The sequence below is a fragment of the Dipodomys merriami genome, unplaced genomic scaffold (assembly GCF_024711535.1).
Source record: "Dipodomys merriami isolate MVZ:Mamm:240054 unplaced genomic scaffold, mDipMer1.0.p SCAF_38, whole genome shotgun sequence".
Taxonomy (NCBI): domain Eukaryota; kingdom Metazoa; phylum Chordata; class Mammalia; order Rodentia; family Heteromyidae; genus Dipodomys; species Dipodomys merriami.
In genome coordinates this window covers 2,480,204-2,505,188 of record NW_027205381.1, presented here as the reverse complement: position 1 = coordinate 2,505,188, position 24,985 = coordinate 2,480,204, and the positions used below count along the sequence as shown (strand labels likewise).

The window sequence follows — 24,985 nt, the reverse complement described above, 5'->3', positions numbered from 1 at the left end:
GTGCCATTTAGTCCAGGCACCTGACATTTTTCATCATTAGATTCTGGACGGAGAAAGTTCCCTCACTAGATGTACATTCTCTCAATTTCAACCCATTTTTCTTACTCAATATTAAGAACTTCTAGGTAAATCTGATCACTTTCCTTTCCTTTTCTTCAATAGATAATGAAGCCAAATTGTGCCAACACAGTTTTTCATCATTAATCCTGGTTTAGATCTCCAGGTATGTTCAAGCCATCAGAGGCACTCATACTAACTTATCTTTCTTACTGAGCTATACTTAAGGCACCATAAATTTTAAGTCATACCACCAATTTTATCCTACTGAAAAACAATTAAACTGCCAACTAAATGATTAGACATCATCAGGTGTAAAATGCAGAAACAAACCACTTTGAATAGTCAAATATTTGTAAGCCATGTTCTCTTCTGTTTCCATTACTTCTCATCATGCAACGTTCTGGTCATGTCCTCAGCTCACACCTTGACCAAACCTGCTTCCCTCTGTTTTGAAGATTCGACTCATAAAAATTATGTGATTTATAGGAAAATGGATGATCATCATGTGGAAAATGAAGATCATCATGTTGATTCAGGTGACTGAAGCTCAAAAAACCAAATATGGCATATGCTTGCTACAAGGTCCAAGAAGAGGCCTTCTTGGGGATCAGGAGGAAGGGAAGAGGAAAGAAAAGAATACTAAAGTGTGGAGAGAATTGAAGTATGTTTTACACACATATGAACACACAAACATAGATGAAGACAGCCTAATGAACCTATCAAACACTGTTTGGAATAGGAGGGCAAATTGGAGGAGGTAAATTTGCTCAAAGTACCCTATAGGCATGCACAAAATTATCAGAATGAAATTCTCATATTATTAATGTATGCTAATTCAAGAGTAAAATTAAATTTAAAAAAATTGGAAGATTCAAATCAATGTTACAACTCCTTTGACCTTATGACTATTATTGAATGGCTGTGGCCATTTATCTTCCCAGTAAGGGTGATCTTCATTTATCATACTTCATTGTAATGGCTAACTAATTTCCTGATGAAACATGAGCAGAGATTCTTTATTGCCAACACATAGGCCAGCACTGAACAGATAGTATCCACTTACTGGTCCAATGCCGTGATAACCAAGATGAGCAGAATTAGGATCCTAAACAAAGTAAGAACTTTAGAAGGAGCAGTATAAAATCTTGCTGAAAATTCATAATCCATTCTCTTTGTCTTCCCACAAAGTATCTTCCAATCTAGAAACTTCCAATAAAAGAGGAGCCAGAACCCAGGAAAAATGAAGAGAGAAACTGAGCTTTTGCTGGCTCTGTGGGTGGGCTGTAGTTTTAAAGTGCTGGTTCTCACTAGTCAGGTGTTTATCTCCTCCAGGGCAAAGAAACTATGCATGGGGATTAGTAAAACCAAAAGCTTTACTGTGCAAGTCCCAGGGAACTAGTGCTCTGTGCTTGTGTGGAAAGGACCCCACTGCAGTGAAGAATGAAATGTTTTAGGAAAGAAGTAATTCCTCCTTCCTTTTTGTTTTACTCTTAACTTCAACATAATCAGATGTTGTTTATACATAAAATTTTAATCCTTTTCACAAATTTGTATTTTGATTTAATTTGCATATCCCATTTACTTCGAGTCAACATGAAGAGAGACTCAACTAATTTAAGCCATTTTTCTCTGGGCCTGAAATCCTTTCAGAAATATTTTCCATTAGGCAGCTCAATTATGTCTAATGTGGCTAATGTTAGCAGATTAGAATTTTGCTTAAAGAAACTCATATTTAGAACAGTGAAAATTGGAAGACGGGGAAGGGAGGGAGAGAACAGAGGAGAAGAGACAATAATTACCTGTCTTTGATGCTACACAGATCAATGTGTAAATCACTAAAATTCCCCAGGGAACCTTGCTGAACTGAAATGAGGTCCTTGGGCTGGTTATCAATAAAGATGAGCCTCATGCAGCCTTGGAAAGCCTTAATGGGATTTAAACACTGGGAATCGGTGAGATTGTCGGGACACCCTGTGGGACAGAGAAAAAAGATGGAGAATACTGAAATGATCAGTCATTGTTTTGGTGATCTATTGATAGAAGATCTTGAGGTCTAATTATTTTGATGTTTTCCACTCACAGCAGTGCATGCAACTTTGTTGTAAATACGAAAGTGCTCAGGAAAGGGAAAGAAATGGCACAGAATGGGGACACTCGATCCTCGAGGAGGACGCCAATACTCTAACATTTATCTTGTTCAGCTTCACTTTTTCCTGTTGGTAAAGACTTTGTAAGTCTTTGACATCGGATTCATTCATCCAAGGGAAGTGGTAGATTGTAACTTCCTGGGATTCTTATTTCTGTCTTGGAATGCAGGTTTTAATACACATTTCAATTCAAATTACACTTTGCAGGGAACTTATACTTTAGGCAAGGATGGCAGTAGAATAATTGACTGGTTAATTGTTTGCCTTAATAGCTTAGTTTCTGAGAAAGGTACACATGATAATGTAACAGAAATTTTGACATGCTGTGCAAAGCAAATTCAGACATTAAAGGAACCAAGGGTTGAAGTGCTCATAGTTACAGAGCTTTAATAGTGCACATGAAAGGTTAACACCATACCATTTAAAAGAGTTCTTTTTTTAAAAAATGCATTGCACTGATGTAGAATAGTTCGTAACAGATCACATCTGCTGCTCATTAACACAGGTGTAGAGCAAGGCAGGTATAGGAATGCTTGAGCTCTTTGCAAACTCCATCTCAAAGGTTTTAATAGGTTCAGAGCATATGGGAATGCAAGCTAGAAAACAGAGCAGAAATCTATAAATAATTGAGAATTATTTCAACCATTTCTAATAGGCCGTCATTGGCTGGGCAGAAGCCAGCAGCTGCTTAACCACTCACAGGCACACTATAAAATGAAGAGACATGCTACAACTTCTAATTGAAGCTGTAGAGAGAATTTATGATAGTTGACTATTATTACCAAAAGTCATTTTTCACCTTCCTTAAGTTTACAGTCTACATGTAGGGTGTTTGTTTAAACAACTGTTCAAATCATCGATAAATCTTTACCTCCTTAGTCCAGCATACTTGAACACCCAACTCTAATTTAGTATATCTTCAACTAGGAGAGACCAGTCATTTTGCCTCTGTGTCATGTCATATGCTGATTATATCGCAATGATTCAAAAGCATTTTTCCCAGAAATAAATTCTAGATCACCTCTCTTTCTCTTTGTGGAAATAGCAGATGTGATACAGAGTCAGTCTGTGGAGAATTCCTTTGGGTATGTGAGACAATTGTTCTGCATGTCTTCCTATGTCTGTTTTAACTAGAAGTTTATGGAGGACACAGATCAGGATTTAAATCCTCTGAATTCTTGCCAGATCAGTGGCCTTAAACAGACTGCGTCATCTCCACCAACCTCACCTCAGTCTTATCTATTAAATACTATCACCCAATCAACAAAGTTGCTACACAACTTTGAGAGACTTCAAACCTTTATAGTGAATGGAAGCTCATTCTCTTCCTAAAGGAAGGTGTTACCCTTTCATACACAGAAGAACTTGTGATGACAGATGACAGCCTTTTTCATCATGAAGACATTTTTTCATATTGCTTCCTTCCCAGGAAGCCCTTCTGACTATTTCCCCTCCTTCCTCTCCTACACCTGTGCAATGGTGCAATGGCATTTTAGTATTTCAAAGCTTTTACTGCCTTGGCTGGAAAAGGTGTGATTTGTGAATTCTGGAGTTTAGAGCTAAGAGATTACAGGGCCTGGAATGTAGCAAAATAGTAGAGTATGCACTTATATTGTGTGAGTCTCAGATTTTCTTGTGATACATAGAAAGAGAAGAAGTAGAGAAGGAGGTGGAGGATGAAGAGGAAGAAGAGGAGGAGGAAGAGGTCAAGGAGGAGGAGGAGGAGGAGGAGGAGAGAAACAAGACACTATGTTGAAAACAAACTTTACAATTTGTGGGGGAGGGGTTGTTGGGGAGGTAGGGAGGGAAGGGTTGGTAGGTGAAAAACAAAGGAGGAGGTAACAATGCTCAATACGAAATGTACTCATTACCTTACTCATGCAACTGTAACCCCTCTGTACACTATTTTTACAATAAAAAAACGTAAAAAAGAAAGAGAGAGAGAAGGAGGGAGGGAGGGAGGGAAGGAGAGAGAGAGAGAGGAGAGAGAGAGAGTGCAGACTTTAACTCATGCTAAAATCTGTAAGATCTGAAGCCAGTTTGTTCACTGTGAAGAGGGTAGGAGGGTACCATTTTGTACGTGTGTGTGTGTGTGTGTGTGTGTGTGTGTGTGTGTGTGTGTGTGTGTGTGTGTGTGTGTGTATGTTTACTGGGGATGGAACATAAGGCCTTGCATATGCCGAGCAGGTGCCATATCACTGAAGTGTAGCTCAGCCCCTATTCTTAAACCATGACCTCATTTACATTTACATTCACATCCCCACTGATTCTGAGATTTATTCTGAGATTTAGCCTCTCTCCCCCTATTCCACAAAAGGCATTTCAGGGACTATAAGGAAAGTTCAAAGTCAGAAAGCCCTTAAGGTTAAAACCCCTTCAGAGGTTGTTTTTCTAATACAAACAACTGATGGGGAAAACAGATGGTATCATTTCAAATAAAGAAATACCTTTAAGATACTAAATAAAACATGTGTGCATTTATAAACATGTAGTGAGTGCCTAACTGTGTGAATTTCATCCTTACAATGTGGCCCTGACATTTTCTCATTGAAAGTCTTCCTAAGATTCACCAAACATTGCAGAGGGGAGAATCTGAACTGAGATCTCCTTGTGGAGCCTTCTAGTTTCTCTCATTTCCAGTGTTCCACTCCTAGGTACAGATGGCCTCCAGGTAGGGGAAGAAGGGAATATAGGGGCAAGGAGCATAAAGTTGCCTACATGGCTGAGCAGGCTGCATGTTCTTACCACCTGAGTTTTCTCCCTGTCAGGTAATGCTGACTCTTGGTTCACTTTCTCCAAGTTTTCAGCTGAGTTTCTGCTTTCCAGTATGATCAGAGTTTGGCATAGCTACAAAAATCTCCTTTGGATGTGTTACATAACAGCAGCTCTTGTAGCCCAAGTTCTTCCCTTCTCAGCACTGGCCTAGATAATTTATATTTTACAGCTGTGAGATATTTTGCTTCTCACCATTTTGGGCTTCAGTGTGTAGAGGCCTGTTTGTGTGTGGGTCTATATACATGTCTGTGTGTGTGTGTATATATATATATATATATATATATATATATATATATATATATATATATATATATATGTGTGTGTGTGTGTGTGTGTGTGTGTGTGTGTGTGTGTGTGTGTGCATGTGTGTGTGTGTGTTTTAATGCATACTACAAGTTACTTCATGTGTATGCATGACAATGCACATGTGCATGTGTGTGTATATTCATGTAGGATAGAGAGAATGTCTAATCAACATAGTAAGACTCATCCTGGCGGAATAATTACCTACTGCATTCTCCCTCTGACTCTCTTTATTTACAGTCTCAGAGGCTTAGGAATTTACCTCCAAAGTAGTAGCTATTTCCAGAATAAATCTGCACCCGGGCGGTGTCCTGAGCTGGGGATGCTGAATCATTATCCAGAGTGAGAGTAATGCGGCTCCTTCTGGCGTTGATGCTAACTGAATGCCATAAACCATCATTCAAGCTGCTGCCTGCAAAAGAGACAGGAAGGGCAAGTGTAGAGGTGATTGATTTGGGGTGGTGTGAAGAGCTGGGGCTCACTTTGCAGCCTTCTGTATCTGTGTATCCTCAGAGCAGATCTCCCAGATGCTTTTCAAGGAGGAAATTTTCTTTTCTGCTCTGTTTTTCCTTCCTTCCTTCCTTCCTCCCTCCCTCCCTTCCTCCCTCCCTCTCTTCCTTCCTTCCTTCCTTCCTTCCTTCCTTCCTCCCTCCCTCCCTCCCTCCCTCCCTCCCTCCCTCCTTCCTTCCTTCCTTCTTTCCTTCCTTCTTCCCTTCCTCTCCCTTACTCCATTCCCTTCTTCCTTCCTCCATTCCTTCCTTCCTTCCTTCCTAGTATTCTTCACTCCCTTCTTCGATTCTTCACTCCCTACTCCCATTTTTTATATTAAGTGTCTAAACTACTTCTGATATATGCACCTTTAAACAAAAGGGGAAAATCCAAAACTGTATATCAAAGATATGTTAATGATTAACTCATCTGTTGCTATATAGTTGCAGAGGAAAATACAGATAAAAGAGAACCTCAAAATAAAAGTAGTAACTTTGTCTTTGTGTGGATAAGTTAATAACATTAATTTTTCCTCACAGTTTTCTACAAACAACTTAGGTTTTGTTTTTAGTAAAGCTTTTTTTTTTCTTTACAGTGCTAGGGATAGAAACCAAGGCTTGGCAAGTTCTATCCCTCTGAATTGCATCCTAGCCTGGCAAACTGCATTTAAAATGTACCCAGGAAGCTTGATTTCAAAGCTGTACTGGGAATAGAAGAAGGAATATCCTGTTGCAGTGATTAGAATAGTTCAAATCCAACTATTCACATAACTAACTAGGTGGCACTGAATAAGTTATCTATCTTCACTAAGCTCTAATATTAACTCTTCACACATTATAATTCAAAATTAGAATTAAAAAATTCTCAGAGAATTTTGAGGGTAGGGAAAATGCTTATTATGACACTGGTTGATAAAGATGCAGGCCTGTGCAGCTCACAGATGATAACTAAGTTGACAAACCAAATCCGGCCTGACAAACAAATGCAGGCAGGGGGTTCCAAAAAAAATAAGGAATGTACAGGAACATATTAACTACAGGATGGGGTATGCAAGGGAGAATTCCAGTGTGTAACTATTTCAAACAACTAACAATCTAACAAAATGAATACTATCAAGTTGATACTTGAGGTAGGGTAAGAAGGAGAAGGAGGTAGATGAATGAGAAAGAGTTGGAGAATGCATTCATAATATTCAATGTATATATGTAAAAATAGAACCAGGAAAGTTGAAAAGATAGCACCATTGGGAGAAACATGGGAGGAAGATGAAAGGGGTGACATTGAAAAAATATTGTACTCATAAACTTGCATTCTGAGTTGTAACCTTTGTACAGCTACTTAAAGAGAATAAAATTATTGTTTTAAAAACATATTAATTAAAAATGGGATCTAAGAAGAATGAGGAAATGGAAACATACAAGAAAATAAATCTCTGGCATCATTATCTTGTAGTAAACTGAAAGAGAATCCACCAAATCAGAAAGCCATGCTCTGTAATGAAGAAAAAGACCAACACTGTCTGAGAAGGGCTGAAGTGCTACCTTCCAGTAGTATCTATGTGATGTGCTTCTTTTGTCATATTTTTCTTCTAGTAAACTCTCCTGTTACCTTTACTATATTTGTGTCTTGCCTGAATTCTTCCCTTATCAGACAAAGACTTTTTAGCTATGCTCAACCTTTTGATAATATATATTTGGTGCATTGGCTAAGAAGTTAGAGATTAAGTACATCTTTTCTTTTTTTTTTTACTTGTACTCATTGAATGAGTACAATAACGGTTGTTTTTCTCCTGTTCCTTTGTCTCAGATATCCTTATCTCACTGAGTAACTGCATCAGGAATTATTCATGAGCATTTCGATTATTTCCTCAAAAATCCTGTCCTGATTCCTTGATAAAGGAAACAGAGCCATATTAACTGGCTAGGTCATAAAGACTGGTCAGTGACAAAAGCAAAGAGCTACACATTTTGTCATATAATAGACAATAGATGCTTCATGCCTGACTATATGGTGAGCTGCCTCCACATTGCTTCCCTTCCCACATCAGCAAAATGGGACAATGAATTTACTTAAGACCTGCTGTGAATATACTTAAGGCCTGCACTCATTACAGTAGTGAGTGTAATATGATTTAGGAGACAGTCATGAAACTACCACTAATAGGAAGAATTGTAAGTGTATTCAGTATAGAGATTATGAGTATGCCCGTCTTATAGTGTGTATCTCCAGGATGATCTTTCCATAGTTCAATGGAAGACACATGTATAAATAATTTTAAAAGTTTCTCTGAGAGTCTTTGGTGAGGCAGACAGAGAATCACCCAACAAACTATAACAACAGTTACAATTCTGGATGGTACAGTAAAAATATGAGTTCTGTGAGAATAGCCCAAGAACATTCTGTGGAGGAAGTTGGCAATAATGAAGGGACTTTTTGGAAACTGACCCAGAGTTTGCATCTCGTAGAGCAAGAATTTTAAGTGACAGAGTTCTGTACCAAAAAAATGGGAATGAGAAATGGGAAGGATGAAATCAAGGCAGGGAGGAAGAGGCTCAAGACTCACAGGGACCTCACATGCAGGCTGAGGAAGGGTTTTTATCATCTTCTGACAGATAATGAATTCCATCAGAACCCCTGCAGAAGTCCCCACTATATTTACATTAACAACAAGAACAACAACAAACAATCCAAACAAACAAATTAAAAAATAAAATTTCCTTGATTGGTTTCAGTGTGCAGTAATATAAATAATAAGTATTTGCTTTAGAGCACCTTTAATAGAATGTAGAGCTAATTCTGGGTCTTCAGTATGCAAATTACCAACCTGGAGAGTCACACTCAGAGAATCCTTTGATCATAGAACAATAGAACAGATGACAAGAACTGGGAAACCTAGAGGGGGGGGGCAGAGCTGATGGGGTCAATTGCCTGCAGAGGTCTCAAAGGACCGAATCAAAGTTCTTAACAAAAATACCAACATAGAGGAAGAACAAGTGTCAATGAAGAACTATTACCAGAATAGACCAGCCTTCGTGGAGCCTCCTGAACCCATCCTTGGGAAGTCTCCTAGGAAAATGACAGAGGTCTGCCAGGCTCTCAGAGTAGCAAGTATAGAGCTAATTCCCTGAGCTCCCAGACAGCTGGACAAGCTGGCCAGGTTGTTCCTCATAGCACCAGGCCTGGGGTCCAGCTGTGTTTGCACTAGTGCAGCCAAGCTACATCTGCTCAGAGCAGTATTGTACTTTCAGCTACCTCCTTTGCAATCAGTCTGCCATAGAACTGAACATCTGCTTGAAGCAGAGGGGAGAATCCAAAGGCTTCTCGGCTCTGTGGCCCTACCTTCTCCACTGGCAGCTGTCCTGAGACAAGGCCAAATTTGGGGTGTTAGCCACAGAGACTCTGAATGATGTAGATCTTCTGTCAGGTGGTCTGTAGGATGAACACTGGTTTCCTTTCAGGAGCATTTGGGGGTACAGTTTTGTTATTTTTGTCATATTTGCGTACATAACACATGCGATTGTATTTGAAGGTAAACAAGAGACTGAGATGCAAATGAGTTATTAGTTCAATACACAGTGTCTAATATTACTCAGAGACCAAGTATCTTGCTAAACATGAGACAAATTAGGGAAGGAAATGCATGCAAAGTCCAGAAGAAGTTTCCTTTGTGATTAGGGGTTTATTGTCTAATGCTTCCGGACTCTAAGAAATGACTTCTGCTCAGTGAAGTCCATAGGGCCAGACATTGATTTATGTGTTGATTCTGAGTTCTTCCCACATCCCTACTCGCCTCTAAAGTTGTCAGTTATTGCCACGCCTACTCCGGTGGAGTCTGCTTAGCATGGGAAACCTGTTTTCAGATCTGAGAATGGAGCTTCAAAGAGGCCTACCTCCTGGAAAAGGCTGGCAAGCCCCTGGGAAAGATGTGTTGCTGTTTTTCTTTTCTTCACTGTATAGGAGCGCCTATTAATCTTTTCCTGTTCCTGCTGCTTATTGTACTTACTCATGCTCAATGTTCCCTTATTCAAGGCTCTTTCTTAAAAGTGTTGACGACTCCAACATCTGATGAGTGTCTTAAGGATATCACTAACTCACCAGAGTTAAGTGCTACCCTGAAAGCCCCTCTTGTGGAGGCTAGTAGACAATTCATAAGTAAATATAAAAGTATTGGGGGTTTCATGATGTCACTTCAGCAGAAGGAATTGTTTGTAACAGATTTACAAGAAGCTGTAGGCATGGATAGAGCAGAAAGAGTGTATGGCTATTGGAGACTTCCCTTTAATCCTAAAGCATATACAATAGACTCATATAGATATCCTGTAGATAAGAAAGATGTAGAGGGATATTTAGATCAAAAACTAAATAAGATTCCTAAAGGGTTGGTAGATGAAAGGTGGCAATGGCTTATCAGAGGAAAATGGTGTGATCCTCCATTATCTAGAGGACCCCAAAAACTTCCCACAGATCCATAGCCTTTAACAGGTGTATATGATAAGGATGGCAACCGTTGGGAAAACTACTTAGGAGAAAGAACTTCCTGTTACTCTCTTTCATTTACTGAGAGACTTGCTAGATCTAGGTCTCCTTGATGCTTACTATTAAAGAAGGAACAAGAAAGATCTTATGAGACAGTTAAGGCCTCTATAGAGAAGAGTAAGCGATTATGTGAAAGGGTTACAGAAAAGACACTATGAGCTTATTTTGATATATGGCCAGATTTGACTAAGTATACTGAATATCATGATTTTTGGCCACAAATTGGGAACCCTCTAAGCACAATTGCTTAGAAAAGATTTGAAACGTATAAAGTACAAAACTAAACAAAAGTAACTATGAAGTACTAGAGTTCATGCCTTTCTGTTCAGCACCTTGCCCATATGCTCTGGTTAATGGTTAATTGGTGATAAACATCGAAACCCATTGTATTTCTTAAAAATAGATCGAAACCCATTGTATTTCTTAAAAATAGAGGTAAAGACTAAAACAAGTGCCTATCGTCATAGCTAGTCATCCAAAAAACAAGATCAGGCGACCAGCTGGTGACCACCCAAGAATGAAGCCTTGCAGCAAGATTGTGTAACCATTTGCCCTTTCTCATGGAGACTTTTGCTATAAAAGCTTGTTATCCTCTGCATTAAATCGCACTCAGCATCCACTCCTCTTGTGTGTGAGTTGTCTGTTTGCCATCTCCCCACCTATTCCAGTTCCTCCACTAGGTGTCCTCCGTTGTCCCGACAGAGTTATTAAGGGTTGGCTTGAATGGTTGTCTTTTGTTATTCCTTTTTTTTTTTTTTTTTTTAATGTGTGAAAGAGGGTTGGCTTTGACTTGACATTTTCCTGTGGTGAAAACATCAGTTCCTCAGAGGAGAACTATTAGAACAATAGTTGCTGATGCAACAATCACCTGGGGAGCTTTTGAAAATACACATCTTTAACCTCATATTGGTTAATTAATTCAGATTTCTGGGGTGGCCACAGGTTCTACAAAGTTCAAAGATTCCTGAAGATTTAGTTATGTAGCAAAAATGAGAATTTCTCCATTAGAGATTTCAGAAGATGAAAGGAAGCAGTTAGGGGGAAAAGTCCAACCATAGTAGTGGATTCAGAATCAATTCTAAAGGAAGTCAAGTGGCCTTTACTTCTCTAAAAATATTTCCTTTCTGCCTGGCCATTCTTTCCCATTTCATTCTGTACCTAAAATAACAACCTAGAAATTCTCTAAGGTTTGGCTTTTAAGAAACCTATTTAAAAATACAGTTGAAGGGCTATTATATACAAATTAGTGAGAATTGATTCTATCAGGCTGAACTCCCTCTAACACTTTGAGAACACTAGCATTAAAAAAAAAAACAAAAAACAACTTTTCAAGAAGAAGAGGACAGTAGTACTATTGAAATCAGGATCACCTGCATGGAACAACACCTCAGTGGGTGGACGGACAAGGGAAATGGGGCCACTTATTGGCTGCTTAAATATAGAAATTGGGTTCAGGTAGATAAAGGGTTGATTGAAGACAAAGTTTCTAAACTGTAAAGGGACATTGGGAGTTATTTTTCAACAAAGATAAGCAAAAACTAAAAACCGATGATAATGAGTCAAGACTCAGACCCCTGTACAAAGAAGCCTGGTAGTGCTGAATACTTTGAACAAAAGGGCATGGTGCTCTCCCTTCTCCCATGAACACAGTTACACAAACCAGAGATCCTCTTCTCCAAGGAATGTCACAGAAACTAGGATCTTCTCCCTGAAGCAAGCCGTAAGACTTACTGTATCCTTTATCCCTTGAAATTCTTCATTCCAAAGGAATTCTTATCTAAACCTGGAAGAAAAAATGGCTACATAGAGATGCCAAGAAAAATCTGAACAGACAAGCTTTGCTGGGACCCTCTCTCTATTGTATTGGGTAACATTTTTGGCCCAACATTTTCTTCATGGTGATCCATCTTCTATCAAAGGTAAGCACATAAATAATTTTGCATGCGTCTTGTTTCTAAAAGGGCTTAATATCATGTAAAACTGGTGAGTATAGAAAAGCTTTTCTCATACTCACCTGTTTCTTCTTACAGGTGTGTTTGTCATGACCCTTGTGATGGGTATGTAAAGGTATTACCTTTCTGCTCTTACTCAATGTTTAATGAATCCAAGATAAGTGGGTAAGTTCACTGTTGTTTGGAACTATCATTTTTTACATTCTTTCTATAAGCCAGAAATATAAGACTATTATTATTTCCAATAATAACAAGTTAACTGAATAAACTACAGTGTGTCCATAACATGGAATAGAATATATTTATTAACAAACACAATGACTAAGGATGCTGCTAATACTCTAGCTAGTAAAAAATTCTGGCTGAACACTGTATACTGATGTTGCCTCAAAGAGAAAACATGTAGAATGATAGAACCTCAGGTTCATTCATTATCTTCTAAAAAGTACTCAAATTTTCAAAGTTTCTACAAATGTAAAAATTTAAACAAACATTTACAAAAGAAATCAAGAAATTACTTAGGTTGAAATGAAAAAAAGAACATATTTGCTTCTTCCATGATTACTCTCTTTGTCTCTCCCAAGTTCCAGAATTTAGCTTGGAGCGTTCTTATAAGAAGTTCCTTACACAGACAGAGTTCAACAGGCTGCTTTGGTTCCTCAGGAACAAAATCAAGACTTGAAGGATTTTACACCATAAAGCAAAAAGGAAGGGGAAATTTTTAATCCCAAAAAATGAAATTTGAAATGAAACCTACTTGTAAAGTAACTAATAATATATACTAGTATTTTTGGAGTCCTAAGATATACATGACACTTTACATTTATAATTCCCTAGTCTCATAGTAATCCTAGATGAAAACTTTATTGTACTCGTATTTTAGATGCAAATACAGAGAAAGAGTCTGTGCAAAGTATTATGGCTACAAGGAATAGAGGGAGTCAACTCTGCAGGGACAGTGGAGTCAGATTGGTGGGCTAACACAAAGACAGAGTCAGCTCTGCCTTGCTCCCTGAGTCTCTATGGCAGACAAAGATCTCTGCAAGGTTTTACCTTGTGATGATGAATCTGACTGTACTTCTGTTTTTTTTTTAATTTTTTCTTATAGTTTTATTGAGATAGAAGTCACAAACCACATATTTCATCTTAGAATATAAACTCATTTTTAGTGTAGTTAGATTCACATAACCATTATTGCTCTCCAATCCCTTCATTCTCCCATCTCCAACCCTACTCAACCACTAATGTACATATTGTCTCAAGGAATCTGACTATGCTAGGTCTTTCATAAACAAAAATACAGTATATTCCATTCTGTGAAATATCATTAAAGTTCAGTCATGTAGCATGAATCAGTATAGTTTTGTGGACTAAATAGTATTCCATTGTATGGCTTTAGTATGCTTTGCTTACTTATTCATCTATCCCTAAATATTCAAGTAGCTTTCATGGAAAAGTTTAAAATTGCTGGTAGTATGCATGTTATGTATGCATACTAATGTAGGTTTTATTTTCAGTTCCTTGAATGTAGGGTGAAGTTGTTTGATCATATGGTAACAATATGCAATCTATCAGGAACCATCACTATTTCCAAAGTGGCTGCAATGGCTTGCAGTCTCAACACATGGCTTTGCTCTTAAGAATATTGACTTCCAACTTTGGTGTTGTCCCTTGTCAATTACCTAGCTCCTGAGAAGAATCAAAATAATATTTTGTCTCTCATTTCTCAAGATGCCTGTATAGGTCTGACTTTTGAATTCTAGCTGCTATTCACTGTTATTAATTGATTTTGTTTTTCCTTAAGATGAAACATGAATGTAACTGGAGCACACTGGAAGTATCTTGCAAAAGTAATTCTCATAAGAAAATGTTTATAGTGATTTTATAGAAGATATTTGATAAAATAAAAACTTAGAACATATATATTTTAAAAAAGAGTTTGGGGCTAAAGCAGGCTTTCTCAGGATTGGGTTCTCAGGATTTTGGAAGGCCTAAGAGTTGGTTGGAATGAGCTGTGCTATAACCTATCTCCTTCATAGAGATGAAGTGGCGTTCCCTGACTTATTGCATGGAATGAACACCTCCCACCATCAGACATGTTTCCAGATATTAACAAAAGTCCTTTTGGAAGAAATGGGATAGGTAGGAACGTGGAGGCCTGGACGTGGGACATCTCTCTGCTTTGAGAACCATTTACTTAAAGGAACAATTTTGAGGCTGGGGAACCTTGACATATACGCTCATGTTCTCTGTCTTTGTCTCTGTCTTTCTGTCTCACTCTTACATATACTCTTTCTCTCCCTCTCTCTCCCCCACCTCTATCTCTCTCTCCCTGCCCCCTCTCTTTTTCTTTCTCTCCCTCTCTCTTTTCATCAAATTCCTACTATAACCTTGTATTTCAACTTTCATGTTCTTCAGTTTCACTCTTGGTGCTTTGAAGAGGGAAAACCAAGCCCATAATTTGTGTTGCCAATGAAGCTTTGAAGCCTGTAGGTAAGGATCATCCATGGCTGGACTGGGTTCTTATAGGTTCTTCTAGGTTCAAACATGCAGAGAGATAGTACAGCCCACACAAAAGTAAATCTTCTAAAGATTTTATTTTCAACCTGGAATAACCTGTTACTGATTTTCTTGATACCTTTATTCACATGTTACCTCTTGCTCAAGGACTTGCCACTTATAATTTCTAGGATTTTATACAGATTTCTTATCTCTCTTAACTTGTTTTCTCATCTGTAAAAAGGAATAGAATTGACTGGCTTGACTTGGTAATTTAGGCTTGATTGTCTCCAGAAAACCCAATTTAGCTATTTTCCGCCATCATGCCATATCTACCGTTACTTAACAGCTCAAAAGCACTTTCAATTTTTGTGAGAAGAATGTAGGGAATATATAAATAATTGAATATCGCAAATTTAAAATGTCAATCACATTGTAAAAGAATCTATTGCAATTATTAGGACCACTGTGGTTACAAATTAAGGTCTCTGTTATGCTTTTCTCAGACATCATTTGTCCATCAATTATCAAATTCCATGAACTCTTTTTATATATTGTAGATAGAATTAGCATATATTTTCAATTTTTTCTTTTACTTTTATTCTCCTTATTGCTACAGCTGGGATTTTTCGTAATAGTCCACTTCCCTTTTTCTGCTTCCTTCTGATACCAGACACATTGGTAGACCAAACAATTCAAATATCAGTATTAATAATGACCACACAGTAAATGTAATAAGAATGGATTGTGAAGCTCTGAGAATAAAACACATACTGCTTATCTTTTCGTGTGTTCCTTTTATAACCAAAGCATTGTCTTCTTTGTTGTATGTCCCCATATCCAGACACAGATGCCATATTATTGGTACACTCATGCATCCATTGTTCTCTAAGTAAATACACTTAAATAACTGGTGCTTCTAGTCCTAGAGCCTCTGCTCTAACTATAGCCTGACTTTCCAGTTAGTCCACCATACAAAACAATCTATCATCCTCCTAAGCTCAGTTTTCTTCTTTCTGTATTCATTCCCATATTATATGTATAGAAAGTGTGTGTGTGTGTGTGTGTGTGTGTGTGTGTGTGTGTGTGTGTGTGTGTGTGTGTGTGTGTGTGTATAATTTATACATTTATTTGTTGGTCGTGGGGCTTGAACTCTATGCTTGGGCACGGTACCTGTGCTCTTCAGCTCAAGGCAAGCATTCTACCACTTGAGTCACAGCACCACTTCCAGTTTTCTGGCGTTTTTTTTTGGGGGGGGATAAGAGTTTCACGGACTCTCCTGCCCTGGCTGGCTTTGAACCATGATCCTCAGATATCAGCCTCCTGAGTATCTAGGGTTACAGGCGTGAGACACTGGCGCCTGGCTTAGAGTATATGTTTTTTTTAACTTCCTATCATAGTCACTTATCATAATATAAAGTACCATAAAATTGATGAATGATTGACTCAATGAGTGAATGAATGATTAAGTTAATAAATAATGAAATGAACAAAATAGAACTTTTTTGACTAGGTTGGAACATAGAAATTTCTCCTTTGAAATTCTGGTAACAACCACAGTCTGATCTATTCATTTAGGTCATGTTATTTACCCCCTTGTGTCATTAATTAGCAATTTGTCTATGTAAGTCTCTGCTCCCTAATGGGATTACAAGTATTTGAGGGTCAGAGTCTGAGTCATGTTTTGTTATCTCCCTCAGCATCAACAGGGCAACTTCCTGCCCTCTCCAAATGCTCATTGATTGATTGAACATCAAACCCACTGAAACTCCACTGCTAAGTGTCAGCAGCAAGACCTTCTTCTGCACATTGTCCATAAATCACAGGTTAAATCTTTTCTAGCTGTGAAAGCCTGGCTCATATTTCAAGGTAACCTGTATCCTGGAACATCTTGGTCAGTATGTAAGGGGAAAAGCACCCGGGTCTGTCATCATTAGGGACTAATAAACACATTTTTCCTAAATCATGATACTACCTATTTTCTAGAAGAAACTTAATTGTTAAGCTCAAAAGTACATAACAAAAATTAAGATAACTCCTTGTCCCCTTAAAGATACAACTGAAATATTGCTGTTCTTGGGCAAAGTTCTGCTTCCTTTTCTGCCTATCCTCTGGAGTCTGGAATTTGGCATTCTAAGCCACTCTCATTCAGCTCCTGTATATCTCTTTTCTGATGGAAGCATTCTTTTTCTAATTCTTTGCTTAATCAAATTCTATTTATTCTGCAGAGTCAAACTGTACAGTCCCCAAATCACCCATCTTGCTTCTTTTATGTGTTTTCCTAGAATCATGAGCACACACCTTCTTACCTTATTATAAATGCCTCTATACATTCCTATGAGTTGCTGGAGTGCAGAGCTACCAGGCTAGCTTCTAGCACCATACCAATGCAGAGTGTTCACTTCAAAAGCTTCCAAAATTAAAAAAGAAGCCCCGTGCATTACATGATAATCATAAGCATGGAAGGTATGCATTGGCAATGGAAGCAATAGAAAGGGAAGCAAGTAGTAGACTAGTCTGGTACAATTTTTTTTAATGTAGCTCCCTTTGATTTTTCTTTGGAGTAAACGGTAGAGAAAAAAAAAGGATGAATTAAAAGTAAGGTTTCTCTTGTCATTGCCCAGATATGAAAAAGCTGCAGATATTCAGGAGATGACTCCTGTGGCAAGTATTGTCTGTTCTTTTGAGGCTTGAGCAATGGTATTCTCAGCTTCTCATCATATTTCTGTTTTCTAAATCTTCTAAAATTGTGCTTAACCAGTTTGTTGTGACGGTCACCCTGATGGCCATCTATTTATTTGGCCTCTTTAATGGGATTTTCTCATCAACATCATCAACTGAAACACAGGCATTAATCACAACTTATAGTATAAGATGAAGTCCAAATACTTATCATGTTTACTTTCTATGCAGAGGGGTCTCATCACAAATGTCACCTTTAAAAAAGTACAGTTCTTAATTGAAGCGTATAGTGTATAATAAACTGGCCACCAGTATTAATCAGGGTGAACTCTTCCACCCTGCCTCTTGTAGCTCCCTAGGCCATCTCTGAACCTCCTGGAGCTCAGCTGATCTGTATTTAATTAATACTTGCCCTCAGAATATTTCACTCTAAAGTCTGACATATTCTACTATATGTAATTGTTCTAACATGAATGTTTGTTTTTTAAAAAACCCTACTAAACATTGCTACATTGCTATTGTTAAAATTAGGTCCTTCAGAAATGTTTGAGAAGACAATTGCATTAGTCTATTTATTTAGTCTGCAGCTAATATATGTGCCAATTAGGTGCTGAGGACTTGTGGTGAGCAGGCTGCTGTGCTAGGTATGGGACTGATAATACTGCACAGAGAAAATAATAGTCTTGCTCCTATAGATTGTTGAATCTAGTGATGATATGAACATTGAACAGCCAACTACATGTACATATTTAATATACATTGTTATGAGTCAAATTGCATCCTTGTCAAATTAATATGTCAAACACCTAATACCCATGCCTTAAAATATGGCTGTATATAGAGACAGACCATTTTAAAAAGTCATGATGATAAAATAAGATTCAAATGTCTAGCACACTTGTGAGAGGAGAGTATTAAGATGGAGTCAGGCATATAAGTATAACCATAAAAGGACATAGGAAGATGCTCATCTATCTATATGCCAAGAGAAATGACTCATAAGAGAGACACTGCCAATAGCTTGATCTTAACTTCTAGCCTAGAGAATTGTTAATAAGTAAATTTCTGGGATTGGTGGTGTGGCTCAGTGGTAGAATGCTTGCTTAGCATATCCAAGGCTCTGATATTAATCCCTAGCACTGCACAAAAACAAAACAAATAAGTTAAAAAATAAATTTCTGTTTTAGTTACCTAGCCTGTGGTGTTTTTTTGTTGAATTTTGCTTTTTTATGGTTGGTAGCACAAGCAAGCAAGTGAAACACACATATACACATACTTAGGACAGATGCTATCTTGTACAACTAAAAAAAAAAGTCACAAGAAATGAAGTTAGGTCATTGAGGGCATACCCCTAAATGTCTCAGCCCCCTCCTCTCTCCTGTTGCATTCTAGTCTCCAGGGGGAGTGGCTTTCACCACCCATTATGCCCTTACTAGGTTATACTGCTTCATTTACAAACTCAAAAGTAACAGGACTAAGAGACCTGCACTAAAGCCCTGACACCACGAGCCAAAATATTTTTTTCTTTTTAAGCTGTGTGTGTAAGGTATTTTGTCATAGTTACAGAAAGCTAGATAACAAAAAAAGTTACCTCACAAACATTGTTGATTTGGATATTTATCTTTTAATTCTGTGTGTATCATTGAAAAGCCTAAGTGTGACCTGTCCAGGATACCCAAACATTTTAGTTACAAATATCATGGATGGGACTAAAGTGGCCAGATTCACTGCTCTTACTATACACAACCCACCAGAATGCTGTAATTTTGTGTATAGGACTAACTTCTGTTAAGGGCCTTGGTACTGTCACTCAAGCGGCACATTATTTCATTAAAGCAATGATAAACAAAAGAGTTTTGGGTTTGATGATTTCTCTGAAAGTATTAAAAGACATTTCAAAGCCTGGAAAAGTTTTGGTAATTCTAGATCCCCTCAGCAAAAGTGTTCAGTGAAGTCTATCAGGCACAACTTACTCATGCCTTGCATCTAAGCAGAACCCCATTAGATTGGAGTCCTAAGTGCCCATGCCTGACTTCTGTTTCTTTGCTCACTTTCTCTTTGTGGGTAGGAGAGATTTTGGAAAGAAACAGTACACTAACAAACAAAACAAAAAAATAACTTTAAAGAATGGAACTCCATATTTCTTGCTTCATATTCTTATGGTTTACCCCATCCATCAGAAAAAATTTTTTAAATATGAAATGGCAGATAATTTTCACAATAATTTTAGCAGTGCCATTTTTCATATTAAATTATTTAACATTTTTTTTGTTGTGGGGCTTGAACTCTGGGCCTGAGCACTGTCCCTCAGCTCTTCAGCTCAAGGCTAGTGCTCTACCACTTGAGCTACAGCACCACTTCCTATTTAACATTTTTATGATAGTGAAAATATTTTCCCTAGTTTCCTAAGAAAATGAATCAGGTGTTTTCTAGTGCTTTTATAATATATTCTATTTTCCCAGTATTTAAGATTTGTTTAGCAGTAATAATCTCAATTCTAAGTAGCTCCTTAAAAGATTTGAAATGGCAACAACTCCTCTCCTTAAAACAAATAAACAAACAAAAAAAAACCCACCTGTATTGTCAGGCACTGGTAGCTCATACTTCTAATCCCAGCTACTCAGGAAGCTGAGAGGTAAGGATCATGAGCAGGCAAGAAAGTCTATAAAACTCTTATCTCCAATTAACCACCAAAAAGCTGAAGTTGAGCTGTGGCTCAAGTGGTGGAGCACTAGCCTTGAGCTTTGGACAGAACCAGAGCCTTAGAATCAAATCTCAGGACCAGCACACCTGCGCACACATGTGCGTGCACACACACACACACACACACACACACACACACACACACACACACACACACACACACGATATATACTGCTGAAGAAACAAAGAAACAGAAGAGGGCACTGAGAGTCCTTCATTTTTACTTGACCACTATGCAGATGATATCCACATATACAGCATTGCACAAGAACTTGAAATATATGAAGTTACAAGTTTGTGAGGTTTTTCCTCTCATGTAGGTTTTCTGATTCCTAACAGGGCAAATGGAAAACTCACTTATTGAGCAAGTTTCATTGATGGTACTCTCTCTTTCTGTGTGAGCTCTTTGATTCCCACAATGGGCAAAGGCCCAGGTAGTAATTACAATGAGAAAGACTATACGAAACAGGGGAAAATTCCTAGAAGCAGACAAATTCTACTAAAGTAGATCTCATGGCATTTAGTAGCCTTGGTAGAATCAGTACTAAGAGTAAAAAATAAATCTGAAAGAAACATCATATACTTAAAAAATGTCTCTATGTTAATATACATTTTTATAATTTACATATGATATACAGAAAACTAAGTTAAGTGTAGATATGTATAACAACAGAGCATACTTAATCTTGTATGAATCCCATCAAACTCAAAATAAAATTATCAAGAGAAAAAGATGAAGTTACCAAGTTTGGGAAAGATATAATGATAGCTATTTTCTTTAATAACTTATTTTACATTTCTTCTCTTATTTTTTAAAGTTATCATTAAGTAGGTATATACAAGGGTTTTAACATGTCAGGTTAGTTTATGAGTAATTTCTGTGTGTGTGTGTGTGTGTGTGTGTGGTGTTTGGTGAGTTCTGAGCCTATGCCTGGGTGTTGTCCTTGACCTTTTGCTCTTGAGCCACACAGATCCAATTGCTCTATTTCTAGCTTTTTTTGCTGGTTAAGTAGAGATTAGAGCTTCACAGAATTTCCTGCATGGTATGGCTTTGAACCATAATCCTCAAATCTCAGCCTCAAGTCTAGCTAGGATTACAAAAATTTGCCACCAATACCTTGCAGTAGAAGGCATCTGATCAATGTCACTGCTTTCATAATTCTTCCCCCTATCTCCAACCCAACCCACTATATGCAATGCATCAAATATATAAATATATGGTGAAAATGAATTGAGAATGCACAGGAAAGACCCTAGGTCAAATGCCATCTTAATCCTCTTAACTTTGCTGCTAATTGGAAATTCATTTATGTGTGTGATAGTGTAATTGTCATCACATAAAGTTCTGTATGTTCGTTTGTTTTTTCTCCATTGTACTCTATAATAAGTTTCTGGCCTAGAGCCTGATGAGCAGCAGGACTACAATAGATAATAATTTCACTTATAAGGAAATAATATCCTCCACCTTTTCTCCTATACCAGGTATAAAACTTTTAAGAAATGAAACAGACAACATGGGCAATAGACACATGAAGAAATGCTCAACCTCTCTAGCCATAAAAGAAATGCAATACTGAGATTCCACCTACCCCAGTTAGAATGGCTAGAATCAAGAACTCTAAAAACAACAGATGCTGGAGGGGATGTGGACACAAGGGAACCCTACTGCATTGTTGGTGGGAGTGTAAACTTGTTCAACCACTTTGGAAAGTACTATGGAAGTTCCTCAAAAGACTCCACATAGAGCTCCCCTATGACCCAGCAATCCCACTTTGGGGCATTTACCCAAATGATCACAAACAAGACCATATTAAAGGTACCAGCACTACTATGTTTGTTTATTGCAGCAATATTTACCACAGCTAAGATATGGAACCAACCCAGATGTCCCTCTGTAGATGAATGGATCAAGAAAATGTGGAATATATACGCAATGGAATTCTATGCCTCCATCAGAAAGAATGACATTGCCCCATCTGTTAGGAAATGGAAAGACTTGGAAAAAGTTATATTAAGCGAAGTAAGCCAGGCCCAAAGAAACATAGGTCCCATTGTTTCCCTTATTTGAAATAACTAGTATATGTCTGGGATGAGCAGAAAAGGTCAAAAGCTATGTACACGTGAACAGATAAGATGATGTTAAGCAAAATGAACCCCAAGATAGGGACACAAGTGGTTTTTCCTTTCTTGCTATTTTTCTAATGTATTTATAATACACCATGTGATATTTTTTTTGTTTCCTTGTATGTTCTTCCCCCATGGTATAACCCTTGTTTTCACTGTATTTGATGTTGGTGCCCTGCATCTTGTATATATACTTCTCTAGCTTGGGGAGGGGAAGGGAAAAAACAAAATGCTTAAATAATGATACAGATTGACCCATTGTAACAATGAGATGTACAGGACACTATGTTGAAAAATGAACTTTACAATTTAGACGGTTGGGGGAGAGTGTAGTTGTGGAGGTGGGAAGGAAGGGACAGTAGGGAAAAAACAAAGGAGGAGGTAACAATGCTTGATAGGAAATGTACTCATTACCTTGCTCATGTGACTGTAACCCCTCTGTACAGTATTTTTACAATTAAAAAATGTATTTAAAAAATACCAAGCAGACCTCAACTCTAAGCCACGTACACTACGGGAAGTCCCAGTAACAAAAGCAGTGGTCTAGAGTACGTATTCATAAATTCCCAATCAACTTTTCCTTAAGTTCCAAGGTGTTAGAAACACAGGAGCCAAACACAAGCAAATCTTTGAATATGTGAGTTCCTTGCACTATTAATTAAATGTGGTCTTGTATTCTGTTTTAGGTGACTATCATGTATTAAGGGTAGCTCTATTGGCCCTTACAGATTATTGATAAAATTTTTCATTATTTTTTCATTGATTTATACTGCTTCATCTCTCATCTGCCAGTATGACATCAACTATTATCAAAATAAAGGAGGAAATGGACTTCTATATTTGTTTCCCACTTCCTCACAGGAGAATGCTAGAAAATACAAGATCTTTATCCATTTGAAAATCAAGTGTTATGAAATCCATATTATGGAAATTCAAAATGCAGAAAATTCCTCTTAGGGAAAGAATTAAGCAAGAATTTTCCGAGACAGCATTTAGGAACTAGACTTAACGTTTTCACTTGTTTACTATTTGAGAGACAGGTCTGGAATCACGGACAATTTATTTTCCCTTTTCAGATCTGGGTAAAATAGCAGCCCTTGCTCTCCTCTTTCTCAATCATAAATGTGTTTTAATGGACTGACATGTGCTTAATAATATGGGCATCACCTGGATTTTTTCAGCACAATGCCGCCAGGGCCTGTACTATATTAAAACTGCATTTTTTACCCGAGGCCAACAAGTTTCTATACTCAAACATCTTACCGATTAAGAGAAACAGCTCACATAAAGAAGATTGAGATTTAACTTTTATAACTCTGAACATGAAAAATATTACTCTTCTAAGTGATTAACTCACCTCTATTACTAGAAATTAAATAAATTTTATAAAATTCATCTGACTGAAGCCAGGTGCAGGTGGCTCATGCCTGTAATCCTAGCTACTCAGGAGGCTGAGATCTGAGGATCAAGGTTCAAAGCAAGCCTGGGCAGGAAAGTCCGTGAAACTCTTCTCTCCAATAACCATCAGAAAACAGGAAGTGGTGCTGTAGCTCAAGTGGTAAAGTGTTACCCATGAGTTTAAGAGCTAAGGGACAGCACTCAGACCCAGGGTTCAAGCCCCATGACCAACAAAAAGGTAAATAAATAAAATTCATCTGACTGCAAAAAGTCACTCCTAGTTTTTATAACTCTATGGATGAGGCCCCTTTTAGTTATAGGTTCTGACTCACAATGAAAGGAAAGAGGATTTGTTAAATAGCTTCTCAAAGATTTACTAAATACTTGAGATGTATTATTTTACTTAGTGGCCATCATTGTCATGTAATAAGCTGCCTCTAACTGACCTCCAGGGATCAAGGTCTCCTAATAATCATACCTTTGTAGTTCATCCCCTTGAGTAGGGGTTGGGTTGATTTCTTCACTTCTAATTACTGGAAGTCAAAAGAATGGAATAAGGTAGAATTGATGATATACCATTTTCATTATTTTTCAGAGACTATGGTTTCTCTTTCGGGTACTGTCTCCCCCACTTTTTCTTAAAAGACAATGGTTAGGTCCATGAAATTATATAAGCTTAGCAGTGAATATCAACATCCATTGGTGTAACCTTGGAAGATCTTCACCCAAATGGACCCCATGATGGCTACACGTTTATGAGATCCTAACCAAAATCACCTAATTTCCCTGCTTCTATGATTCTGACCTATAGAAACTAAGTTATAATAATTATTATTTGCCAAGTCTTCATGTAACTTGTTATTCAACTAGAGTTGACAAGTATATTTCCATTTCCATTCGAAACAAAGTGAAGATTTTCCACAGTCACTGGAGGTGAAGTACTTTAAACATCTTTTTGACTCAAAGAGCAAGGCCTTTGCTAAGTTCAAGGGCTCGGAGAACTTTTTGATTCTCTTAAAGCATTTGAGGATCTCCTTGGCCTGACTAGACCTTGACTGTTCAGTCATTCTTTAATATAAACCTCAATTTTTTTCTACTTCATTTGCATTATAAAACTTCATTTGAATTATAAAACTGACAATACAAAGAAGGGAAGAATACCTTTAAATTAAATAAAAGTGCATTATTGTACAATACTGGTGGACATCGCCCAGTATGCACAGAAGAGGGAGCTCTGTATTATTTGTCCAAGGAGATTTCTCAGGGGATATGTGCCTTAGACATCAGCCCAATGACTGGCAGGTAGTCTGACCTCAT

General features: G+C 37.7%; 1 protein-coding gene across 1 annotated transcript in view; it reads right to left on the bottom strand.

Annotated features, from left to right (window-relative positions):
* The window catches only part of Cntnap5 (contactin associated protein family member 5), a 948,142-nt gene that overhangs the window by 390,673 nt on the left and 532,484 nt on the right, over nt 1-24,985 (bottom strand). Inside the window, exons 9-10 of the mRNA XM_069989436.1 lie at nt 5,548-5,697; nt 1,860-2,031 (exon numbers count right to left, since the gene is read on the bottom strand). Of these exons, the coding sequence (XP_069845537.1) occupies nt 1,860-2,031; nt 5,548-5,697 (322 nt within the window). The remainder of the gene's footprint in view (nt 1-1,859; nt 2,032-5,547; nt 5,698-24,985) is intronic.